At 55.8% G+C, this 21100-nt stretch overlaps 9 protein-coding genes across 9 annotated transcripts; 5 read left to right on the top strand and 4 right to left on the bottom strand.

The window, feature by feature from the left end:
- Positions 1–634: 634 nt before the first annotated feature.
- Positions 635–1849, top strand: LMH87_011827 (uncharacterized protein; the record flags this gene model as incomplete). The annotated part of the gene is made up of 3 exons (XM_056201032.1): positions 635–964; positions 1016–1295; positions 1353–1849. The coding sequence occupies 3 exons, from the start codon at positions 635–637 to the stop codon at positions 1847–1849; spliced, it is 1107 nt and encodes a 368-aa protein (XP_056052824.1).
- A 370-nt stretch (positions 1850–2219) lies between these two features.
- On the top strand, positions 2220–3154 carry LMH87_011826 (uncharacterized protein; the record flags this gene model as incomplete). The annotated part of the gene is made up of 2 exons (XM_056201031.1): positions 2220–2312; positions 2420–3154. 2 exons carry the CDS (start codon positions 2220–2222, stop codon positions 3152–3154), a joined length of 828 nt encoding a protein of 275 aa, XP_056052823.1.
- A 105-nt stretch (positions 3155–3259) lies between these two features.
- Positions 3260–4178, bottom strand: LMH87_011825 (uncharacterized protein; the record flags this gene model as incomplete). The annotated part of the gene is made up of 4 exons (XM_056201030.1): positions 3260–3803; positions 3876–3910; positions 3964–4046; positions 4109–4178. 4 exons carry the CDS (start codon positions 4176–4178, stop codon positions 3260–3262), a joined length of 732 nt encoding a protein of 243 aa, XP_056052822.1.
- Positions 4179–4235: 57 nt separating this feature from the next.
- Positions 4236–5165, top strand: LMH87_011824 (uncharacterized protein; the record flags this gene model as incomplete). Its single annotated transcript, XM_056201029.1, has 1 exon — positions 4236–5165. The coding sequence occupies one exon, from the start codon at positions 4236–4238 to the stop codon at positions 5163–5165; it is 930 nt and encodes a 309-aa protein (XP_056052821.1).
- Positions 5166–6397: 1232 nt separating this feature from the next.
- On the top strand, positions 6398–8903 carry LMH87_011823 (uncharacterized protein; the record flags this gene model as incomplete). The annotated part of the gene is made up of 2 exons (XM_056201028.1): positions 6398–6759; positions 6851–8903. 2 exons carry the CDS (start codon positions 6398–6400, stop codon positions 8901–8903), a joined length of 2415 nt encoding a protein of 804 aa, XP_056052820.1.
- Positions 8904–9051: 148 nt separating this feature from the next.
- LMH87_011822 (uncharacterized protein) lies at positions 9052–10023 on the bottom strand (the record flags this gene model as incomplete). Its single annotated transcript, XM_056201027.1, has 1 exon — positions 9052–10023. One exon carries the CDS (start codon positions 10021–10023, stop codon positions 9052–9054), a length of 972 nt encoding a protein of 323 aa, XP_056052819.1.
- Positions 10024–12917: 2894 nt separating this feature from the next.
- Positions 12918–17715, top strand: LMH87_011821 (uncharacterized protein; the record flags this gene model as incomplete). The annotated part of the gene is made up of 2 exons (XM_056201026.1): positions 12918–13590; positions 13805–17715. The coding sequence occupies 2 exons, from the start codon at positions 12918–12920 to the stop codon at positions 17713–17715; spliced, it is 4584 nt and encodes a 1527-aa protein (XP_056052818.1).
- A 207-nt stretch (positions 17716–17922) lies between these two features.
- LMH87_011820 (uncharacterized protein) lies at positions 17923–19424 on the bottom strand (the record flags this gene model as incomplete). The annotated part of the gene is made up of 3 exons (XM_056201025.1): positions 17923–18757; positions 18820–19076; positions 19131–19424. 3 exons carry the CDS (start codon positions 19422–19424, stop codon positions 17923–17925), a joined length of 1386 nt encoding a protein of 461 aa, XP_056052817.1.
- A 747-nt stretch (positions 19425–20171) lies between these two features.
- On the bottom strand, positions 20172–21068 carry LMH87_011819 (uncharacterized protein; the record flags this gene model as incomplete). The annotated part of the gene is made up of 1 exon (XM_056201024.1): positions 20172–21068. The coding sequence occupies one exon, from the start codon at positions 21066–21068 to the stop codon at positions 20172–20174; it is 897 nt and encodes a 298-aa protein (XP_056052816.1).
- Positions 21069–21100: the final 32 nt, after the last annotated feature.

Genomic DNA, 21100 nt, shown 5'->3' with positions numbered 1-21100 from the left:
AGACGAACGATGGGCCGACAGGTTGTTGATCAGTTCCGCGAGGCATTATGATTTTACGCGTGAAGGGTGGCGAAAGGGTCGTCTACTACACCACTCTAGGTTTTTCTTTTCTTCTTCCTAGAACGCGCGCTTATAGCAGACTGGCTGATAAATTCCTTTCGGTAACCACATTTTCCAAGTTGTCAGTGTCAAAAGCGACGGCCGTTCGGGTCAGCCTTGATAGCTAAGCGACTAGATTCGCTCAGTTCAGCCTTATTATGACCAACTCTAATTCAGTTAAAAGCAGCTTGTTTGTTAGCGTCTAGAAGCGTACTTTCCAATACTAAAGCAGAAGGTGGATGCGTCGATTGCCTTGCGTCGGGGCAACGTGCTTGCGTTGCCCCAGCCAAGGCCCTGGCACAGGCTGACGTCAATGCACCCTACGTTTTGGGGGCGACGCCATGTAGGCGGCACTGCATCCTCACTTCTTCAACACTTCATGATCCGCCACATTGCTTCATCTACAAGAAAAACGACAGTTTCGATTTAGCTAATACGCTTCAAAGTTTAGAGACAAGCAAGACAGTGAACCTCCCGCACCTCACGCACAAACTGAACTCCCAACAAGACGCGTCTGCCGCGGAGCTACCCCGCCATGTCGTTCAGAATCATCCCCGCCAACATCATCAGTCGCATACAAGCCCTTGGTATCGGCCAGGCGCCCGATGCAGCGACTGAAGGCGATTCCGATGCCATTCCAGGCACGCCACACGCAGGAAAGCACAATGACGACGGCCACTACGACCCCTCTCCAATCGATGTTGTTGTGGTGCGCATCATGCTCGCCAAGGCGACCAAGCTACCCGTCGATGTCATTGATGGCATCTTCGAACTCGCAGAGTACTGGGTGCACACGATGACTGCTGCCGACTACACGGGGCATGAGCTGACGGTGAGCTCTCGTTCGATTCAAGACAAATTTCTGGCAAGTGGCTGCTCCAGCATGCAAACATACACAACAAGCTAACAGCGGCAGGTTCGATCTCTGCCCATCGGATTCACGAGCGAGCACGGTGGCGACCTGGACTTGAAGGGTGAGCCCGCCCCGGCCAAGCCTCTACATAATCAGATACCCGCCAAGAAGCTGGAAAGAATGGCAGACTATCCGCTCCCTAAACTCCAGGGTCCCGTGCGCAAGATCGTCTTCAAGTTTACCTCGCATGACCAGGGCTGGTCGGGAGAAACTGGCGGACTGTATGAGAACTCTTGGACTTGGTTCGAAGCTGGCTTGGAGCGTTTGGAAAGCTCCGCGACCGGTAAGACAAGATAGCCTTGCAAAGACGTCCTGCAATATCAGTTACTAACTGGCGTAGGCGAACCGCAAGACCCTCCCCCGACTGCTCTTCGTCGAGAAGCTCTCCGACCAGTATACCCGATCATCACAGAAGTCGTCCCCGAGGAGGAAGATGAAGACGATGCACACGACAAGCAGGACGAGCAAGAGGAAGCACAGAAAGAAGATAAAAAAGACAACCCTGAAGCGAAAGAAACAAACCTCGACGAGCCTCAATTTGAGTATAAGTTTCCACTGCTTCACAGCCCGAAATGGACCGTTTGCAGAAACAAGCGCGCCCACAGAGACTGGCAGGAACACTCAATCACGTGGGCGTGCCACGACGATGTTAAGCCTGACTCTGATGGCGGCAAGTCTCTAGAGGAGAACGGACGTGGACGCGAAACCGGTGATGGCGAATTTGTGCGCAGTCTGCAGCTCGGCGATGTTGTGACGCTGTGGGCAAAGTCTAGATTTCCAAGCTGGACTAACAGCGTCCAGGCCGCGAGCATTGACGTATACTGGGCGGCCACCTAATCTTAGCAGCCACTTGAGCAGCAAATTACTTGCTCAAAACTATGTATCAAGTTACATCAAGCTTAATGAATAATGAAGAATTTTGGCGCCTCACAGTTATGGCAATGTATTTGATGGCGTCGCTGCTGAACTGGTGCCTGCTGCACGCCAGCTGACCCGCTGTTTGCACAGCTGCCATGGCTGGCAGATCCTCGACGTAATGATGAAAGCTCGACTTGCACATTTCGACAGCTGGCAAACGGAGAGCCACGACATGAAGCAGGCGTTGCAAGGACTCATTTTCAATAGAATATCTCTAGCTCGACCTTGCGGCTCACAAAATTGCCGTTTTTTCTATCCAGTTGCCTCTTGCGCCCGCTTTCAAAGCACCATGTCTCGCCACATCCAATCCAAAGAGGGCCTTCCCATCACCCTTCCCGAGGGCCTTGCTGACGACCAGCTGTGGTCATTCAAGCCCTTTAATGTAAGCGACATGCACAACAACATTGACCTAGCTATTCAATATACTCCTATTACTCGAACACAATATTTCTCTTTACATTGTCGTTCTGATAGCTAACTAGGCTTTAGAGTTGGATTAGCACCCTCTCCCGTTCCCTCGCGCTGCAGTCCGCCGCCGGCACCGCGCACCCCTTTCGCGCGGATCCGTACGTCCTGCGCTCCGTCACCGTCCAGGCCTTTGACCTTTTCGGCGGGCAGCGCGTCGGCTTCGTCAAGCTCACGGCCGTCGTGTCCAACAGCGCTGGGGAGACGCTACCCGCGGCGGCGCTGCTCCGCGGACCCAGCGTCGCCATGCTCGTGATGCTCATCCCCGACGACGCCACCGACGAGGAGGAGCGCTACGTCGTTTTCACCGTGCAGCCGCGCGTGCCCGCCGCGAACCTCAGCTTCGTCGAGCTGCCCGCGGGCATGGTCGACGACGCGGGCAACTTCAAGGGCGTGGCGGCGCAGGAGATTGAGGAGGAGCTTGGCATTACGATTGCAGAGGACGAGCTGACGTGTCTGAGCGACTTGGCGGCGGTGGCAGATGAGGAGGCGGGCGAGGAGGAGGATTTGGCAAGGGCCATGTTTCCGAGCGCGGGCGGGTGTGATGAGCATGTGACGATTTATAGCTACGAGAGGAAGGTCTCGCGCAGTGAGCTGCAGAGCTGGAGCGGACGGCTGACGGGCTTGAGGGACCGCGGGGAGAAGATTACACTCAAGATTGTGCCGATGAAGGATGCGTGGAAGGCGGGTGCGCGAGACGCCAAGGCGCTCGGTGCGTTGGCTCTATGGGAAGGGCTGCGGCGAGAAGGCAAAGTCTAGTAGTGTTCTATCGTGGCTTCTATCCTGCTGTATTCTATATCATATAAATATCGTTAAAAAAAGACTCGTCCTCTATTTGTCGTGTCCATCCATAGTTTAGCATGCTTAAAGCTTAAACTGCTGTGCCAGGAGCACACCCTCGGCGAGCGTCCCGACCCTCGCATCAATCGCGACGCCCTCGGCCTCGAGCTTTTGGCACAGGGCCCAGAGGTCCTTGAGCGGGTGGGTGAAGACCTCGATGAACTCGTCGTCCTCGAGCTGCGGCTGGGGGTTCTGGTTCTCCGGCAGGGCCATGTCGACGGCGACGTGGACCATGCGCAGGTTGGTGTTGCAGAAGCCGGGGTCGTTGAACATGACGGGCGACGTCTCCGTGACGACGCCGACGTAGCCCGTCTCCTCGCGCAGCTCGCGGACGGCGGCCTGCTCGGGCGTCTCGCCGGCGTCGATGAGCCCCGCGGGGACCTCGAGCGAGACGCGGTCGATGGGCGGGCGGTACTGCCGCTGCAGGACAATGTCCTGGGCGCCGGTGGCGGCGTTGCGCAGGATGGCGATGATGCCGACGCCGTCAATGTCGCAGCTGGAGGGGCGGCTGCGGCGCTCGGCGGACTCCCAGGTGCGCGCCTTGCCGGTCTGGTCCTGGTAGTCGATCCTGGGGCAGCGTTAGGTGGGAGGAAGGGTAGAGAATGGTGGCGATGTGAGGTGTCGGTGTGTAGGTACTCACTTGACCAGCTTGATCCAGCGGGCCTCCTCGTCTGGCTGAGACTTGTTAGGGACGGTGCACTGAATTGAAGTAAGAATGACCCACGTACCAATGGCCCAGTGGCTAGTTGCTTCGGTCCTTCAGAGGAAACCATGATGCCTCTGCCTTTTTTGTCTTGCTTGAGGACGCAGCCTGTATAATACAACCCAACGTTGATGAGAAGTTGTAGGTGAGCCCACTGCTACCCGACTTACCCACTGAAGGGCTGCCCAGTCGGGACAAAGTCGGAGCGCTGCAGCCAGCGGCGGTGGACTCGTCGACCATGGAAAATTCTCGCCAGTGATCAAGGTAGGTGGCAGTAGAAAGCAAAAAAACGGGCAAATGTCGCTCGCAAATCGCATCTCCCTGCCAAACGCAGACGAGCACGATGACCCGGAAGATTTCTTCGGCAGCGGCCTGGGCAGCATCTTCCCAGACGAGGCGCCGAACCTACACGGCGACCCCGGGCAGACGCTGATTTACAAGTCGCCGCACCTATCAGAGCCGCTGCTCCTCCGTTTGTGTAACCCGACGCTGGAGACGGACAGGACCCTGTTCAGCCACTATCTGTGGAACGCCTCGCTGCTCTTGGCCGAGCTCATCGAGGCCGACACGCTGGGAGTGCCGTCCGGGACAGCAGCAGCGCCACGGCTGCTACCCGATGTGAGCTTCGACGTCCGGGACAGGCACGTCCTCGAGCTCGGTGCGGGCGCCGGCCTGGGCAGCATCATGGCCGGGCTCCTCGGCGCCAAGCGCGTGGTCGCGAGCGACTATCCCTCGGAGACGGTGCTGGGACCTCTACGGGACAATCTGCAGCGCGGGGTGGTGCGTCGTGCTGCTGCCGCTGCTGCTGCCGCGGCGCCTGCAAGCTGCGACGACAAGTCGAGCACGCAGCAAGTCGCCGTCGAGGGCCACGCCTGGGGCGCGCTGGACGACGACTTCAGCGCGAGGGACAAGCACGCATTCAACCGCATCATGGCCGCGGACGTGCTCTGGATGCCGTGGCAGCACGACAACCTGCGGCGCTCGGTGGACCACTTCCTCGCGCGGGACGACGAGGCGCGCGCCTGGATCATCGGCGGGCTGCACACGGGCCGCGCAAACATGGCGCTGTTCCTGGATGAGGAAGAGCTCAAGAGGCTGGGGCTCGAGATTGAGCACATCTGGGAGCGGGATTGCCAAGGCGCGGAGAGGGAGTGGAAGGAGGTGCGCGAGGACGATGACAGGAATAAAAAGAGATGGCTTAATATCATTGTGCTGAAAAGGACATAGACGGGGATTCTGCTTCAATTGTAAATACTGAGATGTTATATACTGTGTCTTCTATTGTTATTTATCCATTCGTGTATTTATGTATTTGTGTGACTGTGAATGTAAAGTGACTGGGTGGTGCTACTGGCTCGACTTGGTTGAGGACATCACTGGTCGTCTTGTCCTTGAGCAGATTCTATAACGCGCTACTGCCGGCAGCAGAAGCGTCACCTGGATCACTTTGCAAAATAACCATCCCCCTTCTTGCTTTATGCTGAGAAGATAAAGATAGTTGGTAACTTCATGGGCACGCGGGAACCTGGAACACTGCCCTGTCTCGCCCTAGCTGAGAAAACTCCTCCCTAACCCAATGCACTAAATCAGACAAATCCGGGGCTCTTCCCGAGACACAGTGTCCGACGCCCGCTGTAGGCCGAGCCTGGAAGAACCATTCCCAGCACTCACGTACTTTCCTTTCATTCATGTTGCAGTTGAGGTGGGCAACAATTGCCACACTGCACAAACCATGCATGCCACCAACCATGCGTGCCACGTTACAGAGCGGCGTGCAGACCAAGCAAGGCCTTTGCCGTGCCGTGATCTGGCAGCTGCGGGAATGAACTTAAAAGCCATGGCCGTGTGCAAAACTCAAAAGGTCATCTCGATGACAGTGGTTGAGATCTGCCCTGCCCTTCGCTCAGCCATACGTACTCGGGAATACACGTCACAACAACGAGCTCACTTCTCAATTAGCAAATAGTTTGACAAGCCTAGAGAATGAGTGAGGATGGAGAGACGAATGAAGTGGCCGGCATGTGTGATTCGTTCTGGGGACCAGAGCAAGGTTCTCTCCACAGTGGAGGGCATCCCAGTATTCGCCCGCCGAACCAACCAACTGAATCGCCCTATCCATCCCCGGGCCCATCCAGCCAAAGTCTCTGCAGGGTCGCAGTTTGCCGCTTTTTCCAATTATTTACTGGTGACACGGGCAACGGGCTGTTGTGTTAGTTACCCCCACACACGACGGAGGGGGGGGGGGGGGGTCAGCACTTATGCCGGTAGTTCTAGTTAAATACCCCAACTTATCCCCTGCAAAGCAAAAAAAGACGAGAAAAACGAGAATGTGGCTTCAGCCTGATCACTAGCGAAGGGAAAAAATAAAAATCCCATCTTGGTAGTGAGATTGGTCCAAAAACGTCTGATTTGCTGATTCGACGATTACGGTTCAGCCGCGCGCACGCCACACCGGGAATATGAAATCGCCCTCCATCTCCGAAGAGGCCGCGGCGGTGGCTGCCGGCGACGATGAATCTTCCTTGGCGTCATCAGCAGGAAGAGCCCGCGAAGACCTGCGTCACTTTGAGCAGAACCACCAGCACGACCCCAACCTGCCGCCCGAGAAGCTCGCCGCCGTCCACGATGCGCTCGACCGCGGCGACGTCAAGGAAATGGCCGACACGGACGCGCTCCTCTGCGAGAACTCGCCGTACGAGGAGGTGCGCGTCGCCGTCCGCAACACCGACGGCGGCGAGGTCGCCAACACGGTCCGCGCCTGGATCCTGGGCATGCTGTTTGTGACGCTCGGCGCCGGCCTGAATATGTTTCTGAGCATGAGGTACGTAGGAAGCCGCGCGCCGCCGTACGCGCGAACCCGGCGCAAGAGGCCATTACCTAGCCATGCGGCTTTGTTGACAATCGACTCTCAGAAACCCCGCGATTGCGTTCCAGGCCATCATCATCCAGCTGCTCGTCTACCCGATCGGCTGCTTCTGGGCGCGCGTGGTGCCGATGCGCAAGTTTAGAACCTTTGGGCTCGAGTGGACGTTCAACACGGGGCCCTTCACCATCAAGGAGCACACCGTCATCACGCTCATGGCCAACGTCACCTTTGGCTACGCCTACAGCACCGACGCGCTGCTCGCGCTGCAGGGCAAGCCCTTTTACGACCGCAACCTCGGCTGGGGCTTCTCGCTGCTCTTCACCCTCAGCTCGCAGCTCATCGGCATCTCCTTTGCCGGCGTCTTCCGCCGCTTCCTCGTCTGGCCGGCCGCGATGCTGTGGCCGGCGCAATTCTCCAGCACGACGCTCTTTTATGCGCTCCACGACCGGGGCGGCGGCGGCGGCAGCAGCAGCAGCAGCGGCGGCGGCGCCGCGAGTAATGCGAATGGATGGCGCATCAGCCGGTACAGCTGGTTCTGCCTGGCCGCCGCGGGCATGTTTTGCTACTACTGGTTCCCGGCCGTCATCTTTCAAGGGCTGGCCGTCTTTTCCTTTCCGACCTGGATCAGGCCCGACAATGTCGTCGTGAACCAGCTGTTTGGCGGCTACTCGGGCCTCTCCCTGCTGCCCATCACGTTTGACTGGACCTACGTCACCGCCTACCTCGCCAACCCGCTGCTCGCACCGACGCACGCCCACGTCAACACGCTGGTCGGCCTGTTCTGCTTCATGATCCTGCCCATCATCGGCATCACCTACAGCGGCGCGCTGTGGTCCAAGTACCTGCCGCTCGTCACGTCGCAAGTGTACGACAATACGCAGAGCGCGTACCAGGTGAACAAGATTCTCGGTCCCGGCTTCACGTTTGACGAAAAGAGCTACAAGGACTACTCGCCCTTGTTCCTAACTCCAGCGCTGGCTCTAAACTACGGCCTCTCCTTTGCGGCGCTCATGTCTACTCTGGTGCATACGGGCCTGTACCATGGCAAGGAGATTTGGCATCGGTTCCGCTCCTCGCGTAACCAGGAGCCGGATGTTCACCTGAAGATGATGAAGAAATACGACGAAGCCCCTGACTGGTGGTACGGCGCCCTTTTCTTGGTCTCGCTCGCGTTGGGCTTGGTCACTACACTGGCATTCGACTCGCAGCTTCCATGGTGGGCGTACTTCGTCTCGCTCATCCTGGCGGTCATCTTCATGATCCCCAGCTCCATGATCCTGGCCGTGTCCAACATTGTCATCAGTCTCAACGTCCTTTCCGCCTTTTTGGCAGGCTTCATGATCCCCGGCCGACCGATTGGTGTCATGATTTTCAAAGTATTCAGCGTCATTACTCTGGGCCAGGCGCAGACGTACTCCGGTGACCTGAAGCTCGGCCACTACATGAAGATTCCCCCCAAGGTGACATTCTGGTGCCAGGTCATCCCCACCATCTGGGCCGTCTTCGTGCAGATTGCCGTCATGAACTGGACGCTCGGCAACATTGAAAACGCCTGCGACAACAGGCAAAAGGACCACTTCACCTGCCCCAACGGCCGCGCCTTCTTCTCCTCCAGCATCGTCTGGGGCGTCATTGGCCCGCGGCGCATGTTTGGCGTCGGCGGCATGTACAGCCACTTCAACTGGTTCTGGCTCGGCGGTGCCGCTCTGCCCGTCGTCTTTTATCTCCTCGTCCACAAAGCAGGCATCAAGTTCTTCCGCCACTTCAACGCCCCCATCATGTTTGGGTCCATGGCCTGGCTCCCACCGGCCACGCCGCTCAGCTTCTCGTCGTGGGCTATCGTCGGCCTCATCTTCAACAAATGGATCCACGACCGCTTCAACGGATGGTGGTCGACCTACAACTACATCACAGCATCGGCTCTCGACGCTGGGCTGATCTTGAGCACTGTCATCATCTTCTTCGCCATAACATTCCCAGGAGTCCCTGTACCGCAGTGGTGGGGTAATGTGGCCGTGCAAAATACTCTTGATGCGTCATTCACTGCTATACTGAAGACGGTGCCAGAGAATGGCACTTTCGGACCGGCGACGTGGTGATCACAACAGCTGCTACGATCTAGATGAATATTGAACATATCAAGCGTAAATATAATAATCTTGAGCTATGTACGACTGTTCTATGTACGACATGTAAAGGCATCCTCCAGTGCAGCATCGAGTCAGCCAGCAGCGCACGTCGCATCTCCTAGATGCGTACGGGCTTGCCAACCTGGGGCGACTTGTCAATGCTGCACTTTCTGTTGCACTGCGCACCGTCTGGCAAGACGTTGTAGAGCATCTCGATCCACTGCACATTCTGGAACGCCTCGCCGCCCTGCGCCATCTGTCCGGTCCACACGCCGCCATCGCTCCACGCGTTGAGCAGCACCAGGCTCGGGTCGCGCGGCGCCTGGAACGTCTGCGTGTGGCTCTCGACGCCATCGACGCTAAACGTGGTGCGGCCGGGCGTCCAGTCGAGGCGGTGCGTGATCCAGTCGGACCACGCGCGGCCGCCGGGCAACGTGACGTTGTACGAGGCGCCGTCGACCGTGGTGCCGTCCTCGAGGTACGACGGCTGGTTTGTGTAGTGGATCGCCGTGGCCGGCTCGCGCGTCAGCATCTCGACGTCGCTCTCCTGCACGTCCTTGAGGTGCTCGGCGCCCAGGTAGGTGAAGACGGAGGTGCACGCGCCGGGTGAGCCGTGGCTGCGGGCGAGCATGCGGATGGAGGCGTGGTCGACCTTGTTCATCGACTGCAGCTCGGCGGCGGTCTGGAAGCCGGGCAGACGCGAGGTGCGCATCGTCATGAAGGTGTCGCTCTGGCCGCCGCTCGGGTTGCGCTCGATGTAGAGGTTGTTGTACGACATGATCATGGGGAAGCCCTGCTTTCCGTTGGTCCAGTGCTGCGGTCCCCAGAACTCGGTGAAGGGGTCGCTCCAGTCGAACAGGGAGCACGTCACCTTGGCGTTGAGGTTTCCGTCGACATCCTGGATGACGGGGGGGACGCCGGCGCAGCGGGACAGGGAGCGAAAGTCCCAGAAGCCGTGGTTCTGGTAGTAGGTTGGGAATCGGCCGTCAGTCACGTAGCAGTCGCATTGCGAGTCGTCGACGACTTGAGCTGAAGCCAATTTCGCAATGGCCACGAGAACGGAGAGGAGGGATACGGCGGACGCTGGCATGGCTGAGATGTAGCAATTGGCTCTAGAGGGAACATTTTATGAACTGGCAGTCTGACTGCCTTTTGTATGAGTATTTGAGGCATCCGTTCGATGCTGCAGCCATAGAATGGCTCTGGTTCGGCGGTTTATGCAAGAATAAGCCCGTTGATCCATTTTCAACCACTCTTGGTGATGTGAACGTTGCAGTAGAATCAGCACTACGGTTTCAAAAGGATAGGGCAGCGTACTGCGCCCCAGATCCTAGCGGATTGGGTCACGCGACTTTGAGAGAAGAGACATATTATGATGCAGTAAGAATGAGGCTGTAGAATTATTTGCCGAGTAATGCTAGTCCGAGGACAGAGTCCGAGTCGCCATGTAAATTGTCTGACATGCAAGACAACGTGGGGGCGCAATGCCGTTAGAATTACTGGTGCGTGCTCAAGATGCCGTTATCGTCGCAACTAACAGAGTCATTCTGTTGCGAAAAATCCAAAGGAGAAGACAAAAACGCCTTATCGCCGGCTAACATGACGGGGATGGAACGTTAGCATCTTAATTAAGGCGTTCAATGCTATTCATTGCAGCGTAGGGTAGGAAGCAGGACTATCTACTACGCCTCGACATGCAAATCAGCACCCTACAGAACCAGAGTATCGGCTGGCCATGTTTTACGCGGCAGCTCCAGCTAATTAAGCTTTGTGGCATACAATCTGTAGTCTTGTTCAGCGGGGCTTGCTTTGCAGCCTTACGGCTGTTCGAAGGCGTAAATGTCCCTGCTCGTGGATGCATGCTGACCATGTTGACTCTCAAACTGGCAGCCTTGTCAGCATGCGCCGCCCTTTCTTTTTACACATAATGTGTCCCCATTGAGCAACCGAAGTTGCCTACACAGGCGACTTGGGGTAGTTGAAAGCAGACTAAACAAGGCATAGGGCATGCTTGAAGGTGCTCGCCTACACAGTCGGCAAACTGCGACTTAAATACTGGAATGTCTCGTTCTTCAAGCCCCAAGTACCTGGGATCAGTATGACAAGCTACGGCGGACTTTGCGCGACATGATCCAGCTTCCCGAGACCGAGTCCGATGGGCTGTTGCCGATCAAGACATGGTTCGCAGACGTTTTCATCCAAACAACGGGCGTCTAGCGATACTTTGATCAACTTGATAGATTAGCAAACAAGTGCTCAGGCTGCGGCTCCGCATGGCCGGAACAGGGCGGCGGGCTGCCGGGGTCTTTGGCCAGCCCGAGCGGATAGGGGGTGGCGGCACCAACTGGGTCGCCCAGGACAGCTAGTTGCGGAGGACATTGCACATACGGAGTGCAGTGTGGGCAAATTTGAAAAGTAAAAAAAAAAATAAGGTGATCCAGGGAAAATCAGCTCGAGCTTGGCGTGCTGGAAAAGGGTCCTCTCCCGCGTATTCTGGGAAATGCGCGTTTTTGAAACCCCACGTCCGGTTGGTCAATCAACAAATGTCGGTATGATGGTCAGAAGCATGTGCTGGCAACTAACTATCAGTATCGTGAACTGGTTGCAGCGCCGTTCCTAGGCCACAACTGATTTCTGTCTATTCACGGGCGCTGGCGCGCCGAAAGCATTGTTAGTGCGCCCGCCTACCGGCAACTAGTTCGTGGCACCATCACTCTTCGTCCGGTCATGTCGAGGGCTGCCTGCGTATTTACATCGGCAGCGCCCGCTCGCCTTTGTGTGTCGCGCGTACAGATAATGTGGTGACGCAGAGACAATACTCAAAAGGCAAGCCGCCGGCCCCATTCATGTCCGCCTAGCGTCGCACTGAGCAAGTTACAGCCTCAGAGAGAGATGTGAGAGACTGTTTCTCGGACAGGGCTGGCCCGTGTCAACAGGGATGGGGAGTGGGCTTACTTGCTTATACGCGTACTTGGCAACTGGAAACAAGCCTGCCGCGCGAGGGCTAAAAGTAGCCACGCGGAGCTGTCACTGGAGACACCACAACCAAGCGCTCTGACTGGTGGATGTGCTTGGCTTTGCCGGTTTAGCAATGCGAAATTTTGGGCTCCTCGGGGTCGTAATGCTATCAATCGCCCCGAGAGGCTCCACATCCATCGAAGTCCGCAAAATGAATCATTCGTCTCATTACGAGTGTGAGGGAGATCTGCGCAGAATACTTACCAGTTGCCAAGTGTCTCAGAAGACACTCTGCGGAGCTGAGCCACTGCTGGCCAACAAGATGCAGGGCGAAGAGCTTGTTGCCGGATGCTCCGAACGTGGTGCAACGCACACTTCATGATGGTTGACGTACACAGCGGACTTGATTATCTGGTGGCGGCTTCAGCCTTCAGCGCAGAACCATGCACACCAGTACTGACTATTTCCGACGTACTTAGCGTAGCTCGGACTCGTCGCGGACCCGCCAGCGGATGACAGGTACTTGCCTAGTCTATGAGCTAAACGCTGGCCAAGCAGGTATCGACCCTTGAGGATCCCAAGGCTCGCGTGCTGGAGCCTGGTGCGTTGTTGCTCCTTCTCCTTCGCCCACTGTCGTGCTCCGAGACCCCGCCTATCCCGCATCTCGGGGTTCTTATTTTCTTATTTTCTTTTGACCTTAATTTGGTCTGAAAAGATCCACTCGTGCTGACCAGCGTTTCGCCTGCTCGTCGACTTTAAACTTCTGCCGGCTGCCCTTTGCTTTGGCTAGTTCACTTCTTGATACCTTCTTTTTGTCTTGCACCTTTGAGACTTGTCTTGTCTTGGCTGGCGAGTTTCCCATCCAGACCAGTCTCACTGCCATTGCGGCCTACGCTGCTGCACCTAGTACAACTTGAAGCTATTGCGACCACTATCCACTGTCGCCGCATTGCTCCTGCCACAAGCACGATACACGCCCAACTCCAGTCGCTGCGCTTTTGCGCGCCAGTGCCAGTCTAATCCATCATGTCTGTCGCGTATGGAATGACGGGCAGCAACGACGCCACTGCTGCAAAGTATGGCGTCCCGAATGCTCAAACCCACTACGATCAGGACGAGCTGGACAACCACGATATTTCCACCGAGGACGATGCGCAAGACGGCAGCTCTCCTGCCGAGACGGTTGGCAAGGGTGAACATGACGAGACCACCGCTGAGATGAACCGTCGCACCTCTGTCGTCCAAACCCTCGCGCGCAGCTACTCGCGTGCCTCGGGTGCCGCTGGCGACAACCCTTTCATGGCCGGGCCCGACTCTCCCATCAACCCTAGCTCGCCCAACTTCTCCGGTCGCGAGTGGGCAAAGGCGATCGTCGAGCTTGTCTCGCAGGAGGGCTCCGCGTTCCGCACCGCTGGCGTCTGCTTCCAGAATCTCAACGTTTTTGGTTTCGGTACCGCTGCCGACTACCAAAAGGATGTCGCCAACGTCTGGCTCTCGGCAGCCGGCAGCCTTCGCGACCTCGTCACCAACAACAAGCAGCGCATCGATATTCTTCGCAACTTTGACGGCATCGTCCGCCGCGGCGAAATGCTTGTCGTCCTAGGCCCGCCTGGTTCCGGATGTTCGACCATGTTGAAAGCCATCTCTGGCGAGATGAATGGAATTTACGTGAATGAAGACTCCTACCTCAACTATCAAGGTGAGTTTGCTGAATTGCGTTCATTTTTGCGACCCTGCCCGACGAGCAGCCGACCTTTGTTTGCCTCCGCCTTTTTGTTCCAGATCAATGTGAGACCTGGAGCGATTGGGTGATGCGCCACGACGGGGTCTACTGCTGGGCTCTGCGACATTGTCGCAGATGGACACTGCCACCGCATAAAAGGCACGAGACTAACGATGCATTATTTACATAGGTATCGGAGCAAAAGAGATGCACAAAAACCATCGCGGAGAAGCTATTTACACTGCCGAAGTCGACGTCCACTTTCCCCAGCTATCGGTCGGCGATACCCTCACCTTTGCCGCCCGTGCTCGTCAACCGCGCCAGCTGCCACAAGGCTTGAACAGAAATGAATTTGCAAACCATCTTCGTGAAGTCGTCATGGCTATGTTTGGCATCTCCCACACTGTCAATACGAAGGTCGGTAATGAATACGTTCGTGGTGTCTCTGGTGGTGAGCGTAAGCGTGTGACTATCGCCGAGGCCGCCTTGTCTGGCGCACCTCTCCAGTGCTGGGATAACTCAACTCGCGGTCTGGATTCGGCCAACGCCATCGAGTTCTGCAGAACTCTCCGCCTTCAGACCGAGCTGTTTAGCAGCACAGCTTGCGTCTCGATTTATCAGGCTCCTCAGACCGCCTACGACTTGTTCGACAAGGCCGTTGTTCTCTACGAGGGCCGTCAAATCTTCTACGGCCGCGCTGACGCCGCCAAGCAATACTTTGTTGATCTTGGATTCGAGTGCCCGGCCCGCCAGACCACGCCCGACTTTTTGACTTCCATGACCTCGTCCCTGGAACGAGTTATCCGACCCGGATTTGAAGGACGCACGCCCCGCACGCCTGACGAGTTTGCTACTGCCTGGAAGAACAGTGCTAATTACAAGGCTCTGCAAGCCGAGATTGAAGAGTATAAGACGACTCATCCCATCGACGGCGCCGATGCCGAGGCCTTCCGTGCTTCTAAGCAGGCTCAGCAGGCCAAGGGTCAGCGTAAAACCTCCCCCTTTACCTTGTCATACACTCAGCAAATCCAGCTTTGTCTCTGGCGCGGCTGGAAGCGTCTCACCGGCGATCCCAGTCTTACCGTCGGCTCATTGATCGGAAACTTCATCATGGCCCTCATCATTGGATCTGTGTTTTACAACCTTCAGAAGACTTCGAGCAGCTTTTTCCAACGCGGCTCCCTTCTCTTCTTCGCCTGTTTAATGAATGCTTTTGCCAGTGCGCTGGAGATTCTCACCCTGTATGCCCAACGTCCCATCGTGGAAAAACATTCCCGGTACGCTTTTTATCACCCATCTGCCGAAGCTGTCGCATCCATGATATGCGATCTGCCATACAAGATTAGCAACGGTGTCGTCTTCAATCTGGTCATCTACTTTATGACGAACCTGCGGCGTGAGCCAGGACACTTCTTTTTCTTCTTGCTCATCTCATACGCCACTGTGCTGGTCATGTCCATGATCTTTCGCACAATCGGTTCCGCTACTCGAACGCTATTCCAAGCTCTCGTCCCTGCCGCTATCATTATTCTCGCATTGGTCATCTTCACCGGCTTTGTTCTGCCGACAAGATATATGCTTGGGTGGTGCAGATGGATTGGCTACATCAATCCTCTATCTTATGCTTTTGAGGCACTCATGGTCAACGAGTTCCACCAGCAAGAGTTCCCCTGTACCGACTTTGTACCCAACCCTAAGGTGAATGGCTATGCAGACATCACTGGAGACCACCGTGTTTGCAGCACGATCGGCGCTATTCAGGGCCGCGAGAGTGTCAACGGTGACAGATATATTCAAATGGCCTTTGACTATAAATGGGAGCACCGCTGGCGCAACTTTGGCATTGTCATTGCCTTCATCTTTTTCTTCCTTGCCTGCTACCTGGTTGCTGCCGAATATGTCTCTGAAAAGAAGTCGAAGGGCGAAGTTCTCGTTTACCGTCGTGGCCACAAGTCGGCTGCTGTCGAAAATGTCGAGAAGAAGCACGACCCCGAAGCGGCAATGGCAAACATTGGACCTGTTGTTACGGCTGAGCGGAGCCGGGGCCAGGACGGCGGCCTGCTCCAGGAACAGACCTCTGTGTTCCAGTGGCACGACGTTTGCTACGATGTCAAGATCAAGAGTGAAACCCGCCGAATTCTGGATCACGTCGATGGTTGGGTTAAGCCGGGAACTTTGACTGCCTTGATGGGTGTTTCCGGTGCAGGAAAGACGACACTTCTGGACTGCTTGGCTGATCGTGTGAATGTTGGCGTTCTGACCGGTGAAATGTTTGTGGATGGTCGACCTCGCGATACTTCATTCCAGCGCAAAACCGGCTACGTGCAGCAACAGGATCTCCATCTTCAGACAACGACAGTTCGTGAAGCTCTCGTCTTCTCCGCGGTTCTCCGGCAGCCTGCCCACGTCCCCAGAGAGGAAAAGGTGGCGTATGTGAATGAAGTCATCAAGCTGCTGGAAATGGAGGAGTATGCCGACGCTGTTGTTGGTGTCCCTGGTGAGGGTCTCAACGTTGAACAGCGAAAGCGCCTTACCATCGGTGTTGAACTCGCTGCCAAGCCCCCACTGCTGCTCTTTGTCGATGAACCTACCTCTGGTCTTGATTCGCAAACTTCTTGGGCCATCTTGGACCTACTAGAGAAGCTTACCAAAGCTGGCCAAGCCATTCTGTGTACTATTCACCAGCCTTCCGCTATGCTCTTCCAGCGTTTCGATCGTCTCTTATTCCTTGCCAAGGGTGGCAAGACTGTGTACTTCGGCGAGATTGGTGAAAACTCGAAGACCATGACCGATTACTTTACGCGCTACAGCAAGAAGGAATGCCCCGAGTCAGCCAATCCTGCTGAATGGATGCTTGAAGTGATTGGTGCTGCTCCTGGCTCGCACACCGACCTCGATTGGTTCGAGACCTGGCGCGACAGTCCCGAGTACAGCGAGGTGCAGCAAGAATTGGAAAACATCAAGATCGAGAAGCTGCAAGAATCCGAATCCGCCCTTGAATCATCGCCAATCCACCATGACCCTAACGGTTACCGCGAGTTTGCCGCGCCCTACTCGGTCCAACTGAGGGAGTGCCTTCACCGCGTATTCCAGCAGTACTGGCGCATGCCCGTATACATCTATTCCAAGACTGCCCTTTGTACGCTGGTTGCTCTTTTCGTTGGCTTCGTCTTCTTCCGAGCCCCCAACAGTGTGCAAGGCTTGCAGAACCAAATGTTCGCCATCTTCCAGCTGCTCACCGTCTTTGGTCAAATTGTCCAGCAGTCCATGCCGCAATTCGTTATCCAGCGCTCGCTATATGAAGTACGTGAGAGGCCCTCTAAAGTCTACTCTTGGAAAGTCTTTATGCTTGCCCAAATTATCGTGGAACTCCCTTGGAACTCTCTCATGGCAGTCATCATGTACTTTGCCTGGTATTATCCAGTCGGTCTCTACCGCAATGCCGAACCTATGGATCAGGTCACGGAACGCGGTGCTCTTATGTTCCTCTTCCTCCTTATGTTCCTTCTCTTCACCGGCACGTTCTCCACCTTCATCATTGCTGGTTTCGAAACGGCTGAAGCGGGCGGTAACATGGCCAATCTTATGTTTACTCTCTGTCTGATCTTCTGTGGTGTCCTAGCCACTGAAGACACACTCCCTGGCTTCTGGAAATGGATGCTTACAGTTTCGCCATTCCGGTACATGATATCTGGCATGTTAGCTGTCGCGGTAGCCAACACGAAAGTTACCTGTGCGGAAAACGAAATAGTCACTTTGCAGCCACTTAATGGCACCTGCCAGGAATATCTGGGATCTTACATTGACCAGGTGGGCGGCAGTCTCCTCAACCAAGATGCTACCAAGGACTGCCAGTTTTGCACAATTTCGGAAACCAACACATACCTCGCTGGCGTCAACAGCTACTACGAGGATAGATGGCGCAACTTTGGAATTCTCTGGGTTTACGTCATTTTCAACATTTTCGCTGCCCTGTTCATCTACTGGCTTGCGCGCGTGCCCAAGAAGGGAAGCCTAAAGAACAAAAAGGAGGCTACCAAGACGAAGAAGGGTGAGGCTGCTGAGGTGACCAAGGAAACCGAAACGGTGACAGAGAAGTAGAAGGAATGAGTTTTGATGTTCTTGTTACATATCCCGTTTCAACCCCTCTTTTCCTTTGCAGAATTGCACTGTTTATATACTTATAGAGTTTACTCTTTTCACAAGAGATTTCATATGCTTTTTTATTTACATTCATGGCTCTCACAGCCGATAGTCTACTATTAGAATATATTCTTATACGTTACATTGATGTGCGCAAACAAGTGTCTATTGCTTGAATGTACTTTTACTGCGAATCTTTCTACCGTTGAAAAGCAGCAGAAGCGGCGCCAGCGTCAGGGCAAGCCCGATGAAACCAAGCAAGCTGCTAGCCCAGTCATAGCCCATTCTCTCATACATGGGCTTGGCAGCCAGTGGTAGAAAGGCAGCAAACACGTTTTCACCAAATGCAACGGCAGCAATGGCGCTGGCTGCAAATGTCGAGTAGGAGTCGGTAATGTAGATACTCGCAGCATTAATGATGACCATGCTGGCAAACCCGACAAGCGCCAGCCCAATGGCAGTCACAATCCAGTGCGGCTGATATATGCTCCATCCATACATGAAGAGACCGCCCGCCAGAGCGATGGGCGTCGTGGGGATCGACAGGTGCAACATAGCTTCCGGAATGGGAACGCCCGGATTCTCTTTGTTTCGATGCGCGCTACTAATATAGAGGCTTCGTTGTACCAGACACGCGCCGAAGCCGAGAATCTGGCCAATGCCAATGGCGCTCTGGACGAGGCCGCTGCGGTACGCCTCCCAGCCAAAGGCGGACCCGAACACGAGCGGGACTGACTGCGTGGAGATGAAGACGAGGCCAAAGGCAAACGAGGACCACAGCGTAAAAAGGGCGACGGTGAGCTCGGTGGTGAGGAGAATGGCGGAACGAGTCGTGGTGGCGTAGAGCTCCTCCAGCGCGTTTTTGCCGTCGGCCGCGTCGGCGTGGTTCGAGTCGTCGGGAAAGTGCTTGGCGTAAAGGACCGATCCTCGTGTTTCCTTGACGAAGAGGAAGACTACGGGAGTTAGTGCGCCACAGACGATGAGCTGGATCCAAAATATCCTGTGGGCTCATGTTAGAATGGAGGGGCAGAGGATGCCCGAGTTTGGACGAGAACGGCTTACCAGCGCCAGTTGAGAGGCTCAACCACGGCGCCCAGAACAGGGCCCATGGTGACGCCAAAGACTAGGGAGAAGACGTAGCCCGTCAAAGGCAGCACACGCTCATGGTTGTGCAGAAAGAGGTTTGCGGCGATGCCGTCGGCGGCGTTCTGTAGGGTGCCGCCGACGGCGCCGGCAATGGCACGGCAGACGACAAGCGTGGCAAAGTTTTGCGCCAGCGCCTGAGGGATGAGGAATATGGTGAATATTATATAGCAAGTCTATCGGTCAGTTAGCCAATGCTCCATGCCTTTTCCCCTCCGTTGGCTCCCTACCAGATAGCCCCATCGCACACCATAAGTGTCCATCAACGGCAGCGTCACCAACGGGACGAATGCGGCGGCGGCATTCCACGCCGTGACTGCGAAGAAGTTGTACTCGATAATTCCGCTTCCGAGGCTAAACTCGTCAGAAATGATGTCCGAGGCCGTGGTGATTGATGTTGCGTTGAGGCCGACTATAAAAGTAACGAGAAAGGCCGTCGACATGACGGCCCATTTCTTCCAGTTCGGCCACGAGTACGGGTTGCCATGATGCACTTCCCACTCTGACGACGAGCCGTCTCCCATTTTCGGATTCAACGATATCGTCTCTCTGCGAAACGTCAGGCTGTGTAAAAGACAAAACAACAGAGAGCTTCATATGGCAGGCATGGGAAAGGCATCACGTGCTCCATTCTTTTTAGCATTTGACTTCCTGGGTACCCTCAAGTACCCCCACCCTTCTTGCACTGGAATGACGCTACGAACAATCACTCAACGCACACATAGAATATAGGGTTACTGTGTGTCGCTTTATTTAGTTAGTATTTGCTTGGTGTGACACCTTGGACATCACCCGCTTTAAGAAGCCGGTTTTGCCAACTTGGAGCTCACACCAACTTGAAAAAAAAAAGGCTGGACCAGAAGATGGTTTGCACAAAACAATAAAGAAGACCCGACATTATCCAGTCCGAAGCGAAATAGCCGTCCCGGCTCTAGTCTCCTACGCGCACTGTACGTCATTTATCGGCTGGCGTTCGGCATCCCCGCGGAAATAACATGGCTCGGGACAAGGCTGGCCGTCCACCGAAAGAGGAAGGTCGGCAGCAATGCCGATGATGGGCGGTCGCACAAAAAGGGGATTTTTTTTTGGACGCAGATGCGTGTTAATAGCTAATATGATAAGATGATATGAAAAGATGGACAGGATATTACGTAGTGGCAGTGCATCGTCGCCAAGCCGATCTCGCCAAGCTTCACCTCCACCAAGTGCCCCAGACGCCAATATGTATCTATAGTGAAAATACAGAGCAAGAAAATATACGAGTATTTGAGTTACGACTCTGGTGCCGTCTTGGTATCACTGCCCGCAAACAGGTTGCGCGCCATTTCCGTGCATTTCCGACCAGCCTGCTGCTGCTGCGCCGCTTGTCGCCCGTCGAAGCGCTCGTCGATCCAACCCAGCCACTCGGGCGCCGCCGCCTCCGTCGTGGCCGAGTGCTCCTGGCCCTCGTACAGCCGCAGGTGCACCTCGTTGCCTGCCTCGCAGGACCGCCGCCAGGCCTTGCGCGTCGTGTTCATCAGCACCGTCGTGTCGGCCTCGCCCTGCACCACCAGCACCGGCGCGGGGGACGAGTCGCCCTCCGCCGCGGTGTTGTTCTGCTGCCATTGGAGCATCGTCGGCCGGCTGCGCGCGAGGCCCGCCTCGTCAATGACTTGCGAGCGGTTCAGGCCCATGACCATGGCAAACATGCCCTCGATGCACACCTGCATCTTCTCGGCGAGCGCCAGCCGCTTCTGCATATCCAAAGCGACGAAGCTACCGTTAAAGGACGGCACGGCGCGGGAGATGGCAAAGGGAAAGAAAGTCAGGTAGCCCAGCAGCGCGGGGATGTTCTTGCCGAGATTGTCAAAAAACATGTCGACGACATAGGTGGCGGGGGCAATGGCCACTGTGCCGAGGTAGCTGGTGTCGTTCTTCACAAACTGGCTCTCGGCGAGCTTCCACACGGCGCCGCCACCCTGCGAGTGTCCGGCGGACATCCACTCGTCGGCCAGGACAGGGCCGAGCACGTGGCGGGCGGCCTGCACCGAGTAGTATACGTCGTTGGCGTGCGCGCGGTGGGATAGGTACTTGTGGCTGGTGTAGTTGCTGCCCAGGCCCGCGTAGTCGGTCGCGACGACGGCGTAGCCGCGCTGCACGAGCGGCTGCCAGGTGCTGTAGTCGTACATGTTGGGCCCGTTGGACGGCGCACAGCCCGCAA

Source organism: Akanthomyces muscarius, chromosome 4 (assembly GCF_028009165.1).
Source record: "Akanthomyces muscarius strain Ve6 chromosome 4, whole genome shotgun sequence".
NCBI lineage: Eukaryota > Fungi > Ascomycota > Sordariomycetes > Hypocreales > Cordycipitaceae > Akanthomyces > Akanthomyces muscarius.
The sequence above is the reverse complement of the archived record's forward strand: the minus strand, read 5'-3'. Positions and strand labels throughout refer to the sequence as shown.